Source organism: Ixodes scapularis, unplaced genomic scaffold (assembly GCF_016920785.2).
Source record: "Ixodes scapularis isolate PalLabHiFi unplaced genomic scaffold, ASM1692078v2 PGA_scaffold0__279_contigs__length_252992795, whole genome shotgun sequence".
In the NCBI taxonomy this organism is placed as follows: domain Eukaryota; kingdom Metazoa; phylum Arthropoda; class Arachnida; order Ixodida; family Ixodidae; genus Ixodes; species Ixodes scapularis.
Genome location: NW_024609835.1, coordinates 57384746 through 57402804, shown reverse-complemented (window position 1 = coordinate 57402804; position 18059 = coordinate 57384746). Strand labels below are relative to the sequence as shown.

General features: G+C 43.7%; 1 protein-coding gene and 1 pseudogene across 1 annotated transcript; both read right to left on the bottom strand.

Moving 5' to 3' along the window:
* Positions 1 to 1023: 1023 nt before the first annotated feature.
* On the bottom strand, positions 1024 to 2917 carry LOC8051897. The gene has a single exon (XM_002435507.5). The coding sequence runs from the start codon at positions 2689 to 2691 to the stop codon at positions 1330 to 1332; it is 1362 nt and encodes a 453-aa protein (XP_002435552.4). The 5' UTR covers positions 2692 to 2917; the 3' UTR covers positions 1024 to 1329.
* Positions 2918 to 7058: 4141 nt separating this feature from the next.
* Positions 7059 to 9652, bottom strand: LOC121836795 (annotated as a pseudogene).
* Positions 9653 to 18059: the final 8407 nt, after the last annotated feature.

The window sequence follows — 18059 nt, the reverse complement described above, 5'->3', positions numbered from 1 at the left end:
ACATGTATTTGGGTAAAAATAGCACAGGATATAGGTGTAACAGAACATGACTAAGAATAGGGAAAGGGACGAACCATGACATATTTTTACAGCTTTCTGTGTTGTTCGTTCCTCTACTTAGTCTTCCTTCTTTTGCACTACTGCATTTATGTTACGTTTGACTTTCACCAACTAGCCCAGCTCTAAATTTTATTACTCCACTCCACTAAGCAGTATTTTACTTGAGGAGGGCTATAGTTCTCCATTCTTCAGTGTGGGCGAAGCCTATTCTACATATATTGGGTTAGAACAAACTATAGCAACAAGGTGTGGATGGTTCTTCCAGTACCCAGTAGGAACTTTCTGACGGATATTTACAAATGCTGCCAAACAACAAAGTAGCAATGTTTATTTTTATTAAATAGAATGCGATGATCCCAGAGAGGGCAACATGCAGGCTTGGGTATCAAACCATATAATGCAAAGTAGGTTATAGTGAACCGGTGTTGGAGCTAAAAACATGTGCAACTTTTAATTAATTAGAAGTACTAAGATGTCTTTGAGATCTTGTTATTGTGAATGTCCCATTGCTGGATATCTGGGACTACTTTAAATAGTTTATTATAAAATGGCTCTATAACATTTCCAGGAAACAAATTGTTGAAGAAACCCCCCCCCCCCCCCCCCCCCCAAAAAAAAAAACAGGTTTTGGGAACGTGTAATTGGTAACCGAAACCGTAAACAACTGAAAAAAAAACGATGTCAACAGGAAACGGTAACCGAAACATTATATTTTTCGGTTTGAATCCCTGATGTTGAGCACTCTGCATAACGTCATTCCAACCGAACACGTCCGGAAGGAGAACCTGCTTCAACACTATTTTCAAAGTGCTGTAGGGGCTCCATGGCACATCAATCTGAAATATAATTTTGATATTCATAATCCTGGAAATCAAATGAAAACAATTCAAATGCATTTTTCCTCAAATACGGAACCGCTTGTTTTTCCTTTCCAGAATGCAGAGGTAAGAATTAGGCATCACAATATATAAATAAATTTATTTGATCAAGTAGGTACTCCATTTGGCCATGTACCATTATTTACAAAATAGTTAGGTCAGTCTGATGCAAACCCTTTTAAAATAATTATCCAAGTACATAAACTACAAATCTCCTGCTCAAAACTTGAGCATCTAGGAAACATTGTAGAATATGCATTTCTTTGGTAGCAAATGGTCAAAATGTGCCTATTCGCCACTATCACAAACCAGTGGTACATAGAAAGGTTTCATTATCAGTCGCTTCCCAATATACCAAGTCGGCGTAGAATTAAAATTTTCCAGCAGCATTTTAAACCAGATACATGCAGCAGAAGACATACACAATGCCAACTGCAAAACCCACCACATTCCCAACAATCCACACATGAGGAAGGAGAAAGTGGAGCAGCGCAATTTCCAAAACGAGGCCAATAAACTTGGGCACCGGAACTTCAATGAAAAACAAGAGGTAGCCCGCGTACGGATAGTAATAGGAATAGATAACTTTCAGAGCCATTAGTGCTCCAGTCATCCCCAGGAAGCATTTGTACTCCATCTCAAAATGGGGGATGCCATCTATCTCCTTCGCATAAGGAAGCACAAAGTGTGTCATCAGACAGTAACCGAGGTTGGTGGCCACTGTGGCAGCCAAAGTGGTCAAGGCAAACTGCACCGTGCCCAGCCTTCTTTCTAAGTAGAAGCCAAGTCCAAGGAGAGACACCACAGTGTACAAGAGATGCATGCTGTTGTAGGTGTGCAACGCTGGCACCAGCAACTGTTCCCAGCGTTCTTGCTTCAGGACAAGGTAGGAGTTGACGCACGGGTTGTTCAGTTTGTAGCTCAGAAACACGGGAAGCAGTCTCATCTTGTGCGCCACGAGCGCACCTGAAATCAAGGCAGCACCAACGGGAATCCTAAACGCACCTAGGCTGCGCTGCCACCGCCGGCGAGGGCTGGAGACACCTCGCGCGATATAAACTGGGCCCTGTCCTAGAAGCCGCCAGATGAGGTCCGCGAACGGCTTTACGATGTCGTGTACGTACGCAAGACCGACCAATATTCCGGCCAGGTGGCCCAAGAACGAAGCGTTTGGCGTGACAAGTTGAATGAGAACCAGCTCTGCCCACACGATCAAGCCAGAAGGCATGCTAACGCTCATTCCCATGATAGTCGGGCTGATTCCTGGCCAGTAGTGGTTGTTCAGAACTTTGAGGGCAAAAATAACAGCCGAGAAACCCACGGCGCACTGGTAATTGAACGACGGGTTGACGAACATGCCGCACAGGTAGCTTAGACCCACGAGCGTGACTCCCGTGAGCCCCGTAAACAGACACACGATGTACAAGAAGTAAGCGGATCCAAGTTCCGTTTCCATTCGGATCCCTTTCCAGATGAAGGACACCATGTTGTAATAGAGGTGGAAACTGTCACCGTGCTCGAAGGCGGCGAAAAGGATGCGCCACCACTGTCCGCGGAAGACGACCTTGTCGACGCTGATACATGCCTCGGCGGGAGATCTCCACGGCAAGTCCACTAGTCCCAAAAACGTGCAAGCTTGGGCTACCACGATCGCCAACGTCACTGGCGGGATCACGTCTAGTCCAATCTGGTACACGACATGGTTTAAGAGCAGGAGGACTCCCATGGTGTCTCTCTGCTGACGACGACGCATTTTGGAAGCGTTCCGAAGTTAGCACGTCAAAGGAGTACGTCGTTTGTTCTTCGGCTAGAGTAGATTCCAGTCCCACACTTCTCCAAAAATCAAATTAGCTAAGCGACAGCGGCTGCTTCGCACTTTCATCATCCCAATTTCGAACGAGCGCAAAGCTGGAGTCGAAGGTAGAAGAGAAAAGGCGACCAAATCTAAACCAAACAATCACCGACATGTGTATTAAAAAGGCCCTACCGGCATGGTGGAGAACTAACCAAAACAGATAAATGATCAGTACAAAACATAGGATGTAAGTAATCGTAAAAATAATTTAACCCAAGCTAATAATAACTTTCAAAAGCAAAAACAAAATGTTTTTTTATTATTTTAAAGGCCGTATACAAAGAAAAGTAATACTCAACTCTTGTAACTAGTGGCGCCAACGAGATCGGGTAGCGCGTGGTTTTTTGTCAAATTTTGGCGGTTTTGAAATCGGAGCAGTTCGTGAGCGCGTTGAGCGTTTTGTAGAGTGGTCGGAGTGGTTTCGAACCCAATCACAACGACGCGCTTTATTACTATATAGTGCGGCATGCCTATCTCCCGTGGTAGGTAGTTTGCTCAGAATGCCGTTATTTCTGTAATATTTTGCTTAGTGCACTGAGGTGATTGCAGTTGCTAAAATAGAGAAGGTGAAAGTCCGCGTGTAGCATCTGGCTTTGTTTTGGTTTGGTTCCGCTGCTGCTCAGCTGCATGACAGTGGGCACATGGCAATGAAACAGCCATTTTGCCAAACCACCCTGCTTCTGTTTCCGAAAGAGGACGGGGAGGATTCTGCGCGGCCTCAAAGTAAGCCCAGTAAGTAATCTAATCTGTTTTGCCAAGCATTCGGGAAAACGCAAAACGCAACTCGTGGCAGCCACGTTAAGCTGTTCGTCTGCTTCTTGCACAGGGGTTGTGATGATGTCAGAGCGCCGAGCTCTTATTGGCTGATTGAAAACAGGTAGTGGGTAGACCTGAGGGCATCTAATATCGATGTCTACCCACTATCCCTTCAATCGAAGCCAATCAGAACTCGGCGTCGCTCTGACGTCAGTGCAACTCCTGCGCAAGAAGCAGACGACTTGCACTACGAATGTTGCAATAGAGATACAAACAAAGAAAACTTCAAACAAAGGAAGGGGGTTCATACATAATTGTGCTTAATTGCATGACACTAGCATTCGTTTGGTGATAATAGCGAGGAAATAATAATAAGCTGCATCTAAACGTAATTTGGACGTATCCATACTTGAGGCTAAAGATATGTAGGACGTAGCTGCGATGGCGAAGGGTCGTAATGACTGAGACCCCATTTACAATCTTCATTCCATCTTTATTTCTCATTACTCCCGTAATTAATCAACCCACTTGCCGTCAGTTTTCATCGCGCACTACAGTCAAGCAGTTACTCTCACTACAACTCGACTTGCCCTAGGTGGCCCCACCAGTTCGCTGCAGACAGAGCCGTATATTGGGAGAGTTTGGCCAGTGGGTGTGGCGACGAAGGCGCCGGAGAGGAGAAGAGTAAATGAAAGGGAGGAGAGCGCCGAAGGAGCAAGAGAGAAAGAAGGGAGCAGAGAGGAGACGACCGCCATTTTTTAGCAGCGCTGTAGGAGACTGGTCGGAGAAGAGCACTGCTGAGGCTGCGCGTCGTATGCTACGGGCCGACTTCTTTTTCGCCTGAATGAAAGTGTGGCCATACGCCGAAAAATCTTCATTTATTAGCTTTTGAACCCACCGAGGAATAACAGAATGTCATTTTCTTGCCAGAGCCAGCTATATAAAAGGCGATAATCGAGATTTAGATGCCAATCTCACGCATTTCGCCGGGAGAATGATCGAAGATGGCGGCCCTCCCCACTCAGGTGGGAGCAGCCGGGAGTTCACGCGCATGCGCTCATGCCTCTCGCTCTACGCCGCGTGCTAATTGGCTCACTTGGGAGGAGAGTGTTACGGCGGCGAGATCGTAGACTGACCAAACACTCCCCATATACTGCTCTGGCTGCAGACCAACAGATTTCATTCTCCAGTTCAGGTTATAGGCTTTTGCATTAATGCGCAGTTCCCGCTGTCTTCTCCACCGCATTACAGATGCTCTGCAGTGCTGTGGTTCCCGTTGTCCTTTGCATACGTGACCACTGCATACGTGACCTCTGTTTCCTTGAACTTTACTGTACACGAAGTCCTCTTTGCATTTAGGCACCATGACAGAACAGCACGCAACAAAACAGCATGCATCAAAACAGCATGCGTCAAAACAGCATTTGGCTGAACAGCATGTGCGAAGTGCCTACTGGTTTTCGGTGTTATATCTTGTTACCTATAATGTGAAACCTTTCCACCTCATGCCAATGGAGTTGAATTCCTTGTTTTCTTGCAGTTGATTGTTAATTCTTTGATGTCAGTTTATAACAAGAATTCTGTGTTTTCTGTACTTATTTTTCTTCAAATTCGAAAGTTATTTTTTAATGCTAATTTTTTTTTTTTTTACTCGCATTCTGTGTTTTTTGGTGTCTATTTGTGATATCACAAATAAACACCGACCTACAAATCAGGGGTGTTACCATATGAGCCCTGATAAACCCACAAATAGGGGCTCAAACGTTAAAAGCAAAAGCATATCTGGCACGCTCTAGAAATCATTATATGCGCTGTTTATTACTAAATAAAGCACATAGAGACAATTTTCAACGAAAGAAGTAGCCTTCCGGACAGCTCAGTGCGGTCAGTGCTTGAGGTGGACCCAAAGTAAGTTATTTAATACAAATTTCCTAGCATGAAACTGCAGTCTTCTTCAAAGCAAGCTTCAATCCCGCGTTTTTTGGTTTTTATGCAACATGGAAAAATGTGTAGCAGCTTCTGTGTTGCAAACAATAAAGATGAAATCTGCCACTTCCTGGGATACTGCCAGAGCAGTAATCGCCGCGAGTACCAGAACTCTCACAGGTGAGATTTAATGTGAGGTTACACCCTGATCCAAACGTCATGATTTTAATTATTATCTTTGAAATTAACTTTCAGGGGTTATTTTTCGGTGATTATTGATATATACCGAAAACACGATACTCTATTTATACCCATACTAATGCGGCGCCTTATTTACCGACCGCAACTGAAAGAAATAATGAACATCACAATGGACGAGATTAGAGAAAATCTAAAAATGGTTTATTTGACATGCGCTCTTGTTTTACGCATATCTTGCATGCAACAAGAAAAGCGACAGCCCAGGAGCGTATTGACGAGGGGCTGCATGTCATTCTGAGACATTGTTCCGTAGTGTGCGATATTCTGGTGTAAGGCTTTGAACCCGACGGGATGCACCCTCGTTGGCTGTCGACGATCTTCTGCTGGGTGAGTCTCTGCTTTGTCTTCAAAGCTTTGATGAGCCGGTAGGGATCTGGTTGTTAAAACTCGAGCGCAGACTGAACCAGGGGTGGGCAAGATACTTCGAAATTGTATCTTCGATACCGATACTCGATACCCTCGAAAATTGTATTTGAGATACCGATACAAGATACAGATGCAAAACTAATCTCCGATACAGATACTGAATACTGTATTTTAGATACTTCGATACATCGCTAAAACCTCATCCGAAGTACTTTAAAATGGGTGTATCTTATTGCTTTAGATTAATTAACAAAGGTATTAGCTGAATTCTTGTGTTTGTTATATTGCGTCTTTTTTTCAAACGTTTACACAAACGTACAAACCTCCGTAAAAATATTGCAGCCAAGAGAGCAGCGAGGTATAAAGATACACGCTATTTCAAATCCACAGAATCTACCAAACCAAAACGTTCTATCTATAATTGAGTTTTAGTCTCCGCAAGTTTTTTTCAGAAACACGGACTATGTGGTGTTAACGAGTTATAGTAGATCGTGTTTTCAGGGAAAGATATTTGTATTGGGAGCTCGCGCTGCCACATCGAAGCATGCTCTGAAGCGCGCGCATGGAGTGGTATCGATCCAATGAAAACGATATACTGAAACTCCCTACTGTCGCTGTCGGGGGCTGAAGCTCGAAAAACAAATACAGGCATTGAAAGAATCAGGAGAGCGTGTTGGTTAAACATTCATGAGGAGGAACGCAAGTAAGAAGAAGGGACACACAGAAATATGAGACAGACATGGCAGTCGGTGTCTGTCTCGTTTTCATATTAGTCCCTTGAGTTTACTTGCGTTCTGAATCCTCAAGAAATGACAGACACTTTTAGATAGACGTACAAGTAGGCAGCAATTTAGCACCATGTTTTGCGTCTTTCCGTTCTGGTCGCTTTATTGTAATATTGTCGCGCAAGAGCTTGCTGCCGTTTTTGCCGCCCTGGCGGTTGAAAAACCCTTCGGTCACGATGGCACCCATGGGACCGCAGCCTTAAGCAGAAGCATTGGCTCAAAACGCCGGTCTGAAAGTCCGCCACGATGCGGGCGTAAGGTTAGCGACGCGAAGGAGAACAGCCGTTCTACAGGAGCCGAGGAGCACGTTGGGGTGTTGTATCTAATGAAGGCGCTTCTCAGAGAAGGGTATGAGCGGAGCATATCGAATTCAACTCGAGGATCTTGCAGGTAGCTCAGGAACTCAAGTTTGCCTTGATCTTAATGACAACTAGGGCTCGTGCCGCAGTGGGCTTCAAAAGAAAAGAATGCATCAGCCGATACGTCAGAGGCTGCAGAGGTTGATGGCGCGCACGCCAGAGGACGCGTGGTATGCTTGGTTGCATTTACAAAGTCAATTACAGCTTTTTTTGTGAGTTGCTGGCCATGCTCGCGGACATCTTGAGGTTCTCGTGACCACCGCAACTTAAAGTAAGGGTGAAGAACAGCAGCAACAGTCGCTTCATTTGCACTTGGTTTCATTCGCAGAAGCTCGTCAAATCTGCGAATGAACCCAGATGTAACCGCATCCAAAAGTGGTCTGCAGTAGACGAAGTCCATACCAGCCTTCTCCTGAAGCTTTGATTTTAAGGTAGAAAGCGTTGGCAGCAGCTCCCAGAAGAAGCAATCGGACTGCGCTTGGAGTCGCGTCAGAGCGGAGGCGATGGGCTGCAGGATCTCACAGTACTCGGCAATAAATGCTAAGTCTCTTTCTTGGAATGTCTGCAGATTTAGTCCATCGCAGACATCTCGCAGTTTATCCTTCGAGCGAAGGAGGTCTTTCATCCTGTCATACAATAAATTCCAGCGTGTTACGCATGGCGTCTTCAGAGAATGCCCTAGGATGTCCACAATAACTTCAGACGACTTGGGTCTTCGAACGCAGTTCCATAGAGCCGAACACTTTGACATGACCGATGTGTTAGCACGTTCAAAGGACGGTGTCGACAAGGCTGCCTTCGCATCTGAAGTTGCCACAAGACTCAGCGTGTGACATGCGCATCGAAGATGACGAGGCAAGTTGATTTCAGCATCGTCCAGGTTGTCGGGTTCGACCATAATTTGAAAGGACAAGTCGGCGGCGACATCATCTGCCAGTTAAAAAGGAACACATTTAGCCGAAATACTTAAAACAGCACTCAAGATTACATGTTTGGAAACATTTTACGGTGAATAACACATATTCATAGAAACTAAAAGAAAAACAGTTGTGAAATAATCAAAAACACTCTCGTTTGCATTAGCTCCAGTGGCTTCATCTTCAATTATTTGTATTGCGTATCAAAAGAAGAATTGTATGTATCACAAAAATTAACCGAGTCAGCTGCACCAGACAAGAGGAAAATTAGAATCGGTGCATAACATGACGGATATTTTTCACACTTCTTGCATTTGTAATCGCACGTTACCCACTTGGGTTTAGGTTATTGAGACATACGTAAATCAGTCCTTAAAAAATCTGAAAAAATTTTGATAATAAGTACAGCATTACCCTTACCCTGGTCAGTAATCTCAGAACAAAAGCCGAACTCCCTGAAGGCTTTGGCGAAGTTGCTGGCGTTGTCTGTGACCGTGGCTACGACCTTCTCCCGCGAGATGTCGAAGGACTGCCTAATGTCTTCCAGCATTTCTGCTATCCTGTCGTACGTGTGGCTTCCAGGAAACCTCATGCAGGCCAGTACGAGCGACCTCCGAGAAAGGGTGTCAGCATCGATCTAAATAAATATACAAATATTATCATACATTAGTTACTTAATCATGATTTTCCACAACTTCTACTTTTTAATACAGAATATGTTATAGGAATGGCCTCAGGCACTTCCGGCGACGCCTTCTAGGTAACGAAGGTGCGGAACACGAAAATTGAAATTTAAAAGACACCGGCAGCGCTCCGATACGAACCAGCGTCCCTCAGATTATGAATCCGATGCCTTAAGCACTGAACTACTAGGGACTTTTTTACGAATCTCTGACCCCCATACTGTGAATCCGATGTCTTAACCACTGTACTACCGCTCTATGAGGAAACCATATGCTTCGATTCACCTTATACGTGGGCGAAGCATAAAATCTACGTGACCTACGCGTTCCACTCCCGCTCGAGCGCTACTTTTGGCAGGGCTTTCTTCCGGAGACGCTCTTTCCAGCAAGCTGATGGAAGCTCCCCAAAATAATGCGTACACATTCTGTGTTACCACTGCCTTTGCCACGGTAGTGAAGGAAAGGGACACATTTTGTTTTATTCAAAACACAAAGCGCTTACCCAATGAACCGTGACACCCATGAAGCTACGATGGTGAGTGGACCAGATGTCAGCTGTGGTTGCAACATAGCTTTGACCAGACAACTTCTCTCGCGCGTCATCCAGAAACTTTTCCCATTCCTCATCAATTCGCCGACCTAGGGAGCGTCGCGACATCACACTAGTCCCTGGGCGCAAGCCTAAAATAGAAAAAGAGACAATGTACAATTATAATGCAGTCTGATTTCGCATAGAATTGGAAGCTCACCTGTTACAAGGTGTATGAAGCCTGGCTCTTCGACTGTCGATAATGAATGCAACCCATCCACAACGAACTTGAAGATCAGATTGTCTACTTTAGGATGAGTCGGTTGACTCCCGGGAGAGCAAAACAGTTTCGTTTGGCGCATTTTGTCAGCAGGGGCGTCGGCCTTTCTCTTGACTGCTTGTTTTCTCCACCCTTCTTTGTACTCATCGAACCTTCTTAGCTCTTGTGGATGCACGCGCTGAAACAAAATAAGTATCGATTAATTATATAGCCGCCACACAAGTAATATCACACAAAGCGTACTTCCGTAAGCTATGCAAATGCACCGTTTTGATACATAAGACAGCACTGAAAAATTAGATACATATAGATACACTCTGTTCGACTCAATGCATTTCTTGGCATGTTACAAGCAAACAAAAAATCTAATTTATGTTGATTCTGCACCTACCTTTAAGTGAAGCTTGAAATTCGAGGTTGACGAGTAGGCGCCACAGATGGTCGCTTTACAAAACGAACAGGCAGCCTTTACTCTGTCGTCCCTAGATGAAATCACGGTAAAATACTTCCCGTCCAAGAGGGCACAGCGAGGAGTATTGTCGTTGTCTGCCATTGCTAGCCCGTCGACGCGGCGGAACAAATAACTTTAAACTCCAAGACTGGGACTGCGAAGTGCGCACCATACAGTCGGAAATATCAGGTGAAGTTCCGCGGAAAAGAAAACCAGGGACAGAGCTCAGCCTGGCCGCCTAGCGTTTTGCAGACGGCGCCCTCCTGTTTGGCTCCTGTAGTGCTCTGGGCGGCCCTGCAACCCGGGTTTGCTATAGACACACAAAAAAAAAAAGGACAATGCCCGTGCAGAGATTGCGAAACCGCTCGACTTTCTTTCGATCGTGTTTCTTTGTTTGTTGTTTTAGTCGCGGACACAAGATTTGTTTACTTGATGTTGTCTTTTCGGAGGCCTTCTATGCTCTAGCTTCCCCTGAACAAGAGTGAAAGAAAACGCAGCTTCGATTTAGAATCGCACTTTTGCAAGTATCGGGTATTATTACAATACACGATACTTTCAAAAAGTATCTTCGATACCGATGCTTCGATACATGTTTTTTTGGCAAGCGATACCAGATACAAGATACTCAACTGTATCGAAAGATAGTATCGAAGATACATGTATCTTCGATACTGCCCAGCTCTGGACTGAACACTCCCGTGCCATGCTTCCACGCTGTTGTTGGTTCTAGGAAGCTCGTCCACGACGCGTCCATGGCAGCTCTAGAGCAACGGGGGAAAGGGCGCGTCCCGGCGGGTGCGACTCTTTCAAAAGGGCACGCCAATATAGGTACGCTCAAAGTACTTGAACACCGATTATGTGCTCTCATCCTGGTTACTTACATGGTTCTGGATGTCTTTGAATCCTAGGGTAACCAGTCATTCGTGTACCTATTTTAATGTGCCACCCAATTAAAAGTTAGATATATAGAGCATTATTTGCATCTACTTGTGGAGACACGTGCAGATACAGGTACCATGAATATGTTAACAAGCAAGTTGCTCAACGCACGTAAGATCTTGGTGTTGGATACCAAAATGATACCCTGAAATACTCACGGGGATCTCTGAAAACTAAGACTCATAATAGTATCTACGTTTGTGACATCGGAAGCCACAACCCTAAAACGTTGAAGCGGTTGGAGTGTCAGGGTGTCTAGCGACCGGGAATTGTCAGGGAAATTTTAATTAGTGGGAAAAATCGAGGAATAGTCAGGGATATTGTTAAAAAGCGAGCCCAGTCAGGGAAAATGAGCCGGAAATGCCATTGAGGGCCCTGAGCAAAGGCTTGAGGACTTGGGGGCAGAAAAATAGGCAATAAATACTGCTTAGAGCGGAGCGCGGGCTCTGCTCATCTGGTGTAGAGTGTACTACCCGATGTAAAAGAAACAGCCGACAAGTCCAGTCCAAGCCTTGGATTGGATTGGATCGAGGACACGACACTAGGCTAGATCCAGTTAAAGCTACTAGATTTAATAACAAATAGGAAAGCCGCAGACCCCAATCGAATCCAAGCCTTAAGCTAAAAGTATCCGAAAGTGTGCATCTGGCAGCCGTGCTGCCATTCAGTTATGAACGTGTGTGGTTGAGCGGCATGTTTTCATTGTGTTTCCGGAAGTGGCCTCTTCATTGACGGTGTCGGCAGCAAGAAAGTGCTCACTTAATGCGGACTGGACGAACCCAAATATTTCGGAATATGCAAGTTGGAATGAAGCCTGTGCAAAATGATCCTCACAGGGTTCAATGATCACTGCCTAATGTTTTAATGGTCTTATATATTTAACCGCCTTTACAGTGGTCAGGGAATTTCAAAATAATAATTTGCTAGACAGCCTGGGTGTATAACGTCTCTACTGAATATATTCACTAACAAGCCGCAAATTGCCTAATGTAGAATCGTATACACTTGGGTGGAGTTGTTGATGCATGCTGAACGACGGCAGACTAGAGGAAAAACTTTCCTATCTGTCTTTAAGCATTTTGTGCTGTTTTACTTTGCCATACCTTACGCGAGGTTATTCTAGCACAGTAAGCGATTCATAAACTTTAATTTCTGAGCTGGCATTTCTTGCACGCTGAATTAATGACAAAAAAGACTGCTGTATGTGATCTCGCCTTGTGCAACATCTGTGAGCTTCAGGAATTAGTGATGCAAAACTTTCGATAGATTGACTGTGGATAGTTTTTCCAAAACTATCGATAGTGTTACAGAACTGTCAATAGTCGACTATCGATAATACTATCGAGTTTTTTTTATAGTTTTTCGATAGTACTATTGATAGTTTTTCGATAGTGGACTATCGACAGTACTATCAATAATTTTTTTACTATCGATAGTCAGGTTTCTACCGACTATTGATACAATCGATAGTACTATCGATAGTTTTGCACTACTGAAGCGAACACAGTTGCTGCACCGCCGCTTGCCTCCCCTTCTCTCCGCTCAAACTCTCGTCTTCGTCGTTACTGAAAGCTGAACCAAAGTTGGGATGGTAGTGCTTGGTCTAGTTGGTGTTCCATTTGAAAAAATAAAGCGAGAAAAAGAAGAGGGAGCGATGCAAACTACTAGTGTCGCAACTCTCGATTTTAAACTGTCGACAGTACTATCGATAGGTTTACGATAATCGGCTGTCGATTGTTTTTTAATAGTTCTTTAACGATAATTTTTTTATAGTTGACTATCGATAGTACTATCCATAGCTTTTCGATAGTTGACTACCAATAGTACTATTGGTAGCTTTTCAATAGTCTATCTATGGTACTATAGATAGTTTTTCGATAGTCGACTATCGATAGTACTATCGAGTGTTTTTTTACTATCGATAATCAGATTTCTGGCGACTATCAATACTACCGATAGTTTTGCACCACAATCAGGAATGCCAGCAACAGCTGCACGGCCTCACGAAAACGAGACTCCTCTGTTGTATCGCAGAAGTCTACGCTCTTGAATGTGGTACTGAATTGACTGCTTGAGGAGGAAAAAGCAAGCAGAAACAGTCGCTGTCGGGAAGACCAACCTCGAAGTATGGATGGCCGCCTGCTCGAAGTCTGACAGGATGCTCTTCGGTAACAAGCCAGGCTGCAGTTCCTGCATCATGTTGAAAACCCTCGTTTAGGTGGCTGTGTTCTTACGCTTCAACAGACAGTACACCATTGGCACCACTCTACCTGATGTCAGTGTGTGAATGGTGTACATCTGGTAGTAGATGCACGGCACTATTTTATGTTCCATCTGCGAACCAGTGGGGCTTTTTTTTAGGATCAAAGGATTTGATCGCGTGCCTAGCATGATCAAAAAGTCTGGATCACCGGGCCCCCATCAAGCAAGAGAAACTGCTGGCCATCGGCAAGCCGAACAAAACTCGGCGTGATGTCGCAAGATCTGTGTGGCGCTGCTGGGAGGGCTTTTTTCCATTGGTGTTATCTTTCGAAGCTCTGGTCATTGCTGATACGATTGGCAGTGCAGATCTGTAAAATTCTGAGGAAAAACTGAAGTTTAGTACTGTTAAAACCGGTTATAACAAGTCGGTTATAACGAAATAGCGGCTACAGCGAAGCTATCATGATTTCCCATTCCCTTTTGCACTTCGTTATACCCGAAGTCGGTTATACGAAGTAGCGGATATAGCGAAGTAATTTCTGATTCCCGTTCACTTTGTAATAACCGGTTTCGACAGTATTAGGTACTCACTGTCTCAGATGCTTATTTGGCCATACAAATGCTGATTTCTGAAAATACAATGATTATTTAAAAAGAAAATTTAAATCATAATGTTTTGAATTAGAGAGGTAGCCTCGCATTATATCTCACCTGTGAGAGTTCTGGTACTCTTGGTGATAACTGTTCTGGCAGTATCCTTGGAAGTGGCAGATTTCATCTTCATTGTTTGCAACACAGAAGCTGCTACACATTTTTCCATGTTTGGTAAATGACTGATGTTGCCTAGTGTAAAATAATGAAACGAAATATTAATGTAGTGCATTTGTTATGCATGGGACACTGCAACTCTTTGTAATATTAAAATGTTCAGTAGTTTCCATTTAAGCTACATTACAGATATTGTGAATATAATAAACCCAGGTCATTTGCTCATTTTGTTTCTTTTTCAACTCATGCTAGAATTGGCTGCTTCAGTAGACATAGGTATCTCACTATTTACGACTTAGATGAAATAAAATGTCAGTCCAAAGCAAGCGTCCTCTTTTTGATAAAAACTATGCTAAAACAAAATTCTTGCAGCAGACAAAATTAAATGTTTTATAGCGTACGTTAACTATAAGTATGAAATGGAAAAATAAAACCATACCTTTTCTACCACCCAGTGGTCATCATTTCCATGAGTTGCTGCTGATACTTGACACCTGGTGACGCAACACCTCCATAGTACGCGTGTGTAAATTCTTTGTGCAACACGGTACGAATATTTCTGGTAAATTAACTTCTCAGATCCTTTCCGAGTTTGCACGATAGTCGCCATGAGAGAAGACCGCCGTCAAGGCACAGTGCTAGAACATGTGCGTCAGGTCCACTTTTATAGACGCTAAGCTGAATTCAGCCCGGATATGAGAAGCAAAGCAATGGTGCGGTGAAAACTTTAATTCAACGAAAAAGGGGAGGGGGTTAAGGGTGAGTTTCAAAGTTTTGTGTTTGGTGTAAAAAAAGATTGGCGTAGACAGGGTTCGATCGACCTCGTTAGCGAAGGATTCATTCTGAAAGAGAAGAAAGGGGTTACAAGCACTTTTCCGACACCTTATTGGAACAGTGGCACGGTTCTCATAAAGCCCGAAAGCCACAGTAAACAAAAAATAAAAGGATGTATGGATCTGGTTCTCTGGAAACCATGGAGAACAAAAAGAAAATAAGTAAATGGATATGTGGGCAAGTATTTCGGATAGTTAAGACAAGGGACGAGACGCAACAGATTGTGGTAGCTATAGACCGTTCCTTTAGGGTCATAGCAGAGAGGGTAAAAAGAGGAAAAAAATGCCCTTGCCCGAATGTCGTCTGCTCCGTTGAGTGGGCAGTACCTAGCATCCGGCTGGCGTACAAACTCTTTTTAAAATCGCGTCATTTTGGGAATTTCAATCGCAGATGCGCAGATTTTCGGTATGCCAGTTATCGTGTATTACTATGCGAGATAAAAAAGACGAACAGAGTTCAATTGCGCTGTTATCTGCATGCAAATAAAAAAAAAAAATAGGGAAAACTGTGTCAGACTGGCCGGTCTTTTTGGAGAAAAGTGAATCCGGTGGCTGTACCTTTTTCAGTACACAAAGTTCGTACTGGTGTAGGCCTTTAGCGACAATGAGTGGATGTCTGAAATAATAAATAAAAACATGCTCTCCTGCCGCAATACACGCAGTGGTTGAGGGTAGTACTGCCGGCTGACTCAACTGCTATTGAAGTAACGGAAAAAAGATATGTCAGTTGATCATTTACCGAAGTAGAACAACAGAGAGCTCTAGGCTGATTTTGGAGTAGCCCTAACTATTCTAAGAACGCGAACCACTTCACAACGGCAGCCACGAGCGAGAGTTTGATGTTTTGTACAGCCCGCCAATAAAGCCCAAAGATGGAGAATGGCAACCTCCTGTTTTGTCGTCTGCTAGCGGAGTTGGGCGCGTGCCCTCTCTTTCGTTTTACCCCGCCGAACCCGCTGAATTTCCTGGATGTATGGAGAGGGCGCTGCTGTCAAACAAAATGGTGCCGCCCAGAGAGCGCTAAATCAAATCAAATCAAATCAAATCAAATCAGCTTTTATTTTCCATCACATGATGGGGGATACCAAGAGAAAAAGCTGCTTATATGCAGCTTGACGAGCCCCTGATGTGAAATGGAATGGTCTATACGGACGATGCCGTCTCTTTCTAAAGGAATGAATTCTTTGCTGAGATAAGGAAGTCCCAAACCCGTGACCACTGACCACACATCTTTTTCATGTTTTTTTTGTTTTGTTGAGGGGGTAATAAAAAAATTAATCCACATATTTTTTTTTGGTGGTTTTTGGGTTTGATGGGGACAACACGATTGTTCCAATGAAGTGTTAGAAGATTGTTTGTAACCGCTTCTCTTTCGGAATGTGTCCTTTGCCGAAATGAGGTCCAACCCTGCGTACACAATTCTTTTTTTTTTTTTTTTTTTTTTTACACCAAACACTAAATTTTATACTCCCCCCTCCTCCTCCTGTTTCATGGAACCAAAGTTTACACCACACCGTTGCCTTGGATCTCATATCCGGGTAGGGTTCAGCCTGGCGGTTATGAAAGTGCACCTCATGCGCGTGTACTAGTACTGTGCTCCGCCGCCGGTCGTCTCTAAGAGATTGGAGATGGTAATTTACCGGGGATATTCGTTCCGTGTTGCGTGAAGAATTCACAATCGCCTACTGTCGAGGTGTTGCGTCTCCGGGTGTTGAGGATCAGCAGCAACTCGTGGAAGTGTGGACAGCTTGGCGGTGGAAAAAGTATGGTTTTATTTTTTTAAATTTTCATAATTATATTTCACATATGCAGGAATTTTTATTGAATCATAGTTTTCATTAAAAAAAGAGAGCACGCTTGTCTTGAACAAGTATTTCATTTAGGTCACAAAATAGTATGATATCAATCTATTAAAAGAGTGAATTTTAACATGTGCTGAATACCTCCTACTGAAATAAATATTCAAATGAATTAGGTTTATTATATTTACAATATTTGTAATGTGGCTTAAAAGAAAACTATTAAACAATATAAAAGAGTTGCAGTGTCCTGTGCATAAAAAAGTGCTGTACATTAATAAATTATTTTATTCTCTCGCATTAGGCAACGGAGGGCAGCATCAGCAATCTGCCAAACATGGAAAAATATGTAGCAATTTCTGTGATGCAAACAATAAAGGTGAAATCTGCCACTTCCAGCGACAACGAATTGAAGATCAATTGCAAGGAAAGGACAAGGGATTCAAGTTCATTGGCATGGGGAGGGAAGGTTTTATGTTCTAGGTAGCAAAATATAACGTCACGGAAAACCAGCAGGCACTTACGTACGTGCTGTTTTGACGCTGTGCTGTTTTGTCGCGTGCTGTTCTGTCACGTTCCCTTGTGCTCATGGTGTACAGCAAAGTCCTGAATGCCTGAACCACGCAAACAAAAATCAAGGTACCGCCATCTACGAACTGATGACGAGACCGAGTGCCAGGGACCACCCACGATTACGGCGCTCGGCAGCTCAGCTTGGCCTTGAGGGAGAGCAGACATCGCATCTCTCCAATCCCTGATTTTTTGTACAGAATTGGGGTGCTTACATTTGCATAAAACTTTCTTTAGATGCTTATGTTTGAAACGGGGAGGTGGTTTAGAATCGAGGGTGCACAGAATCGCAAAAATATGGTATATCGTCCCACCACCCCTAATTCCCAGTACAGAGTAGCCTACCAGAACAAATGTTCAGGTTAACCTCTCAGTCTTTCCTTCATAAGCCTATCTATGCAAAATCCTTGGCGGTGGACGCTGGACCTTATATTGATTTTTCCTAAGCGACGAGAGGCGACCGCAGTTTGAGAGCAGAGCTTGCAAAAATGTGGCTATCCTTATATATCTCTGAATTAAAATATATTTGTACTGTTTGTACTTTCCTTTCACATTTGTCCGAATTTAGGATTCGAATGTGAAAGCAAGCACTTACGTACAATAATCATTTTCGATGGAAACCTTGGTCATCATGCATATTGCAGTGCAATCCACTTGTAGCGATAATGAGAAAGACCGAAGATGTAATCATTATAACCGATTATAGTTTTGTCTGGACTGGCTACTCTAGGCATGGTCCTCTAGAAACTGGTTGTTACAAGTGACACATTGGTGCAAGTAGTATTGTTATAAGTAGATCGTACTGTATCTGAAATGGGGCATTTGAACTAGCTTATGACATG

What these genes read in the sequence shown, in the direction of transcription:
- LOC8051897 (XM_002435507.5), bottom strand. Translation starts at nt 2,691, where the DNA reads ATGCGTCGTCGTCAGCAGAGAGACACCATGGGAGTCCTCCTGCTCTTA.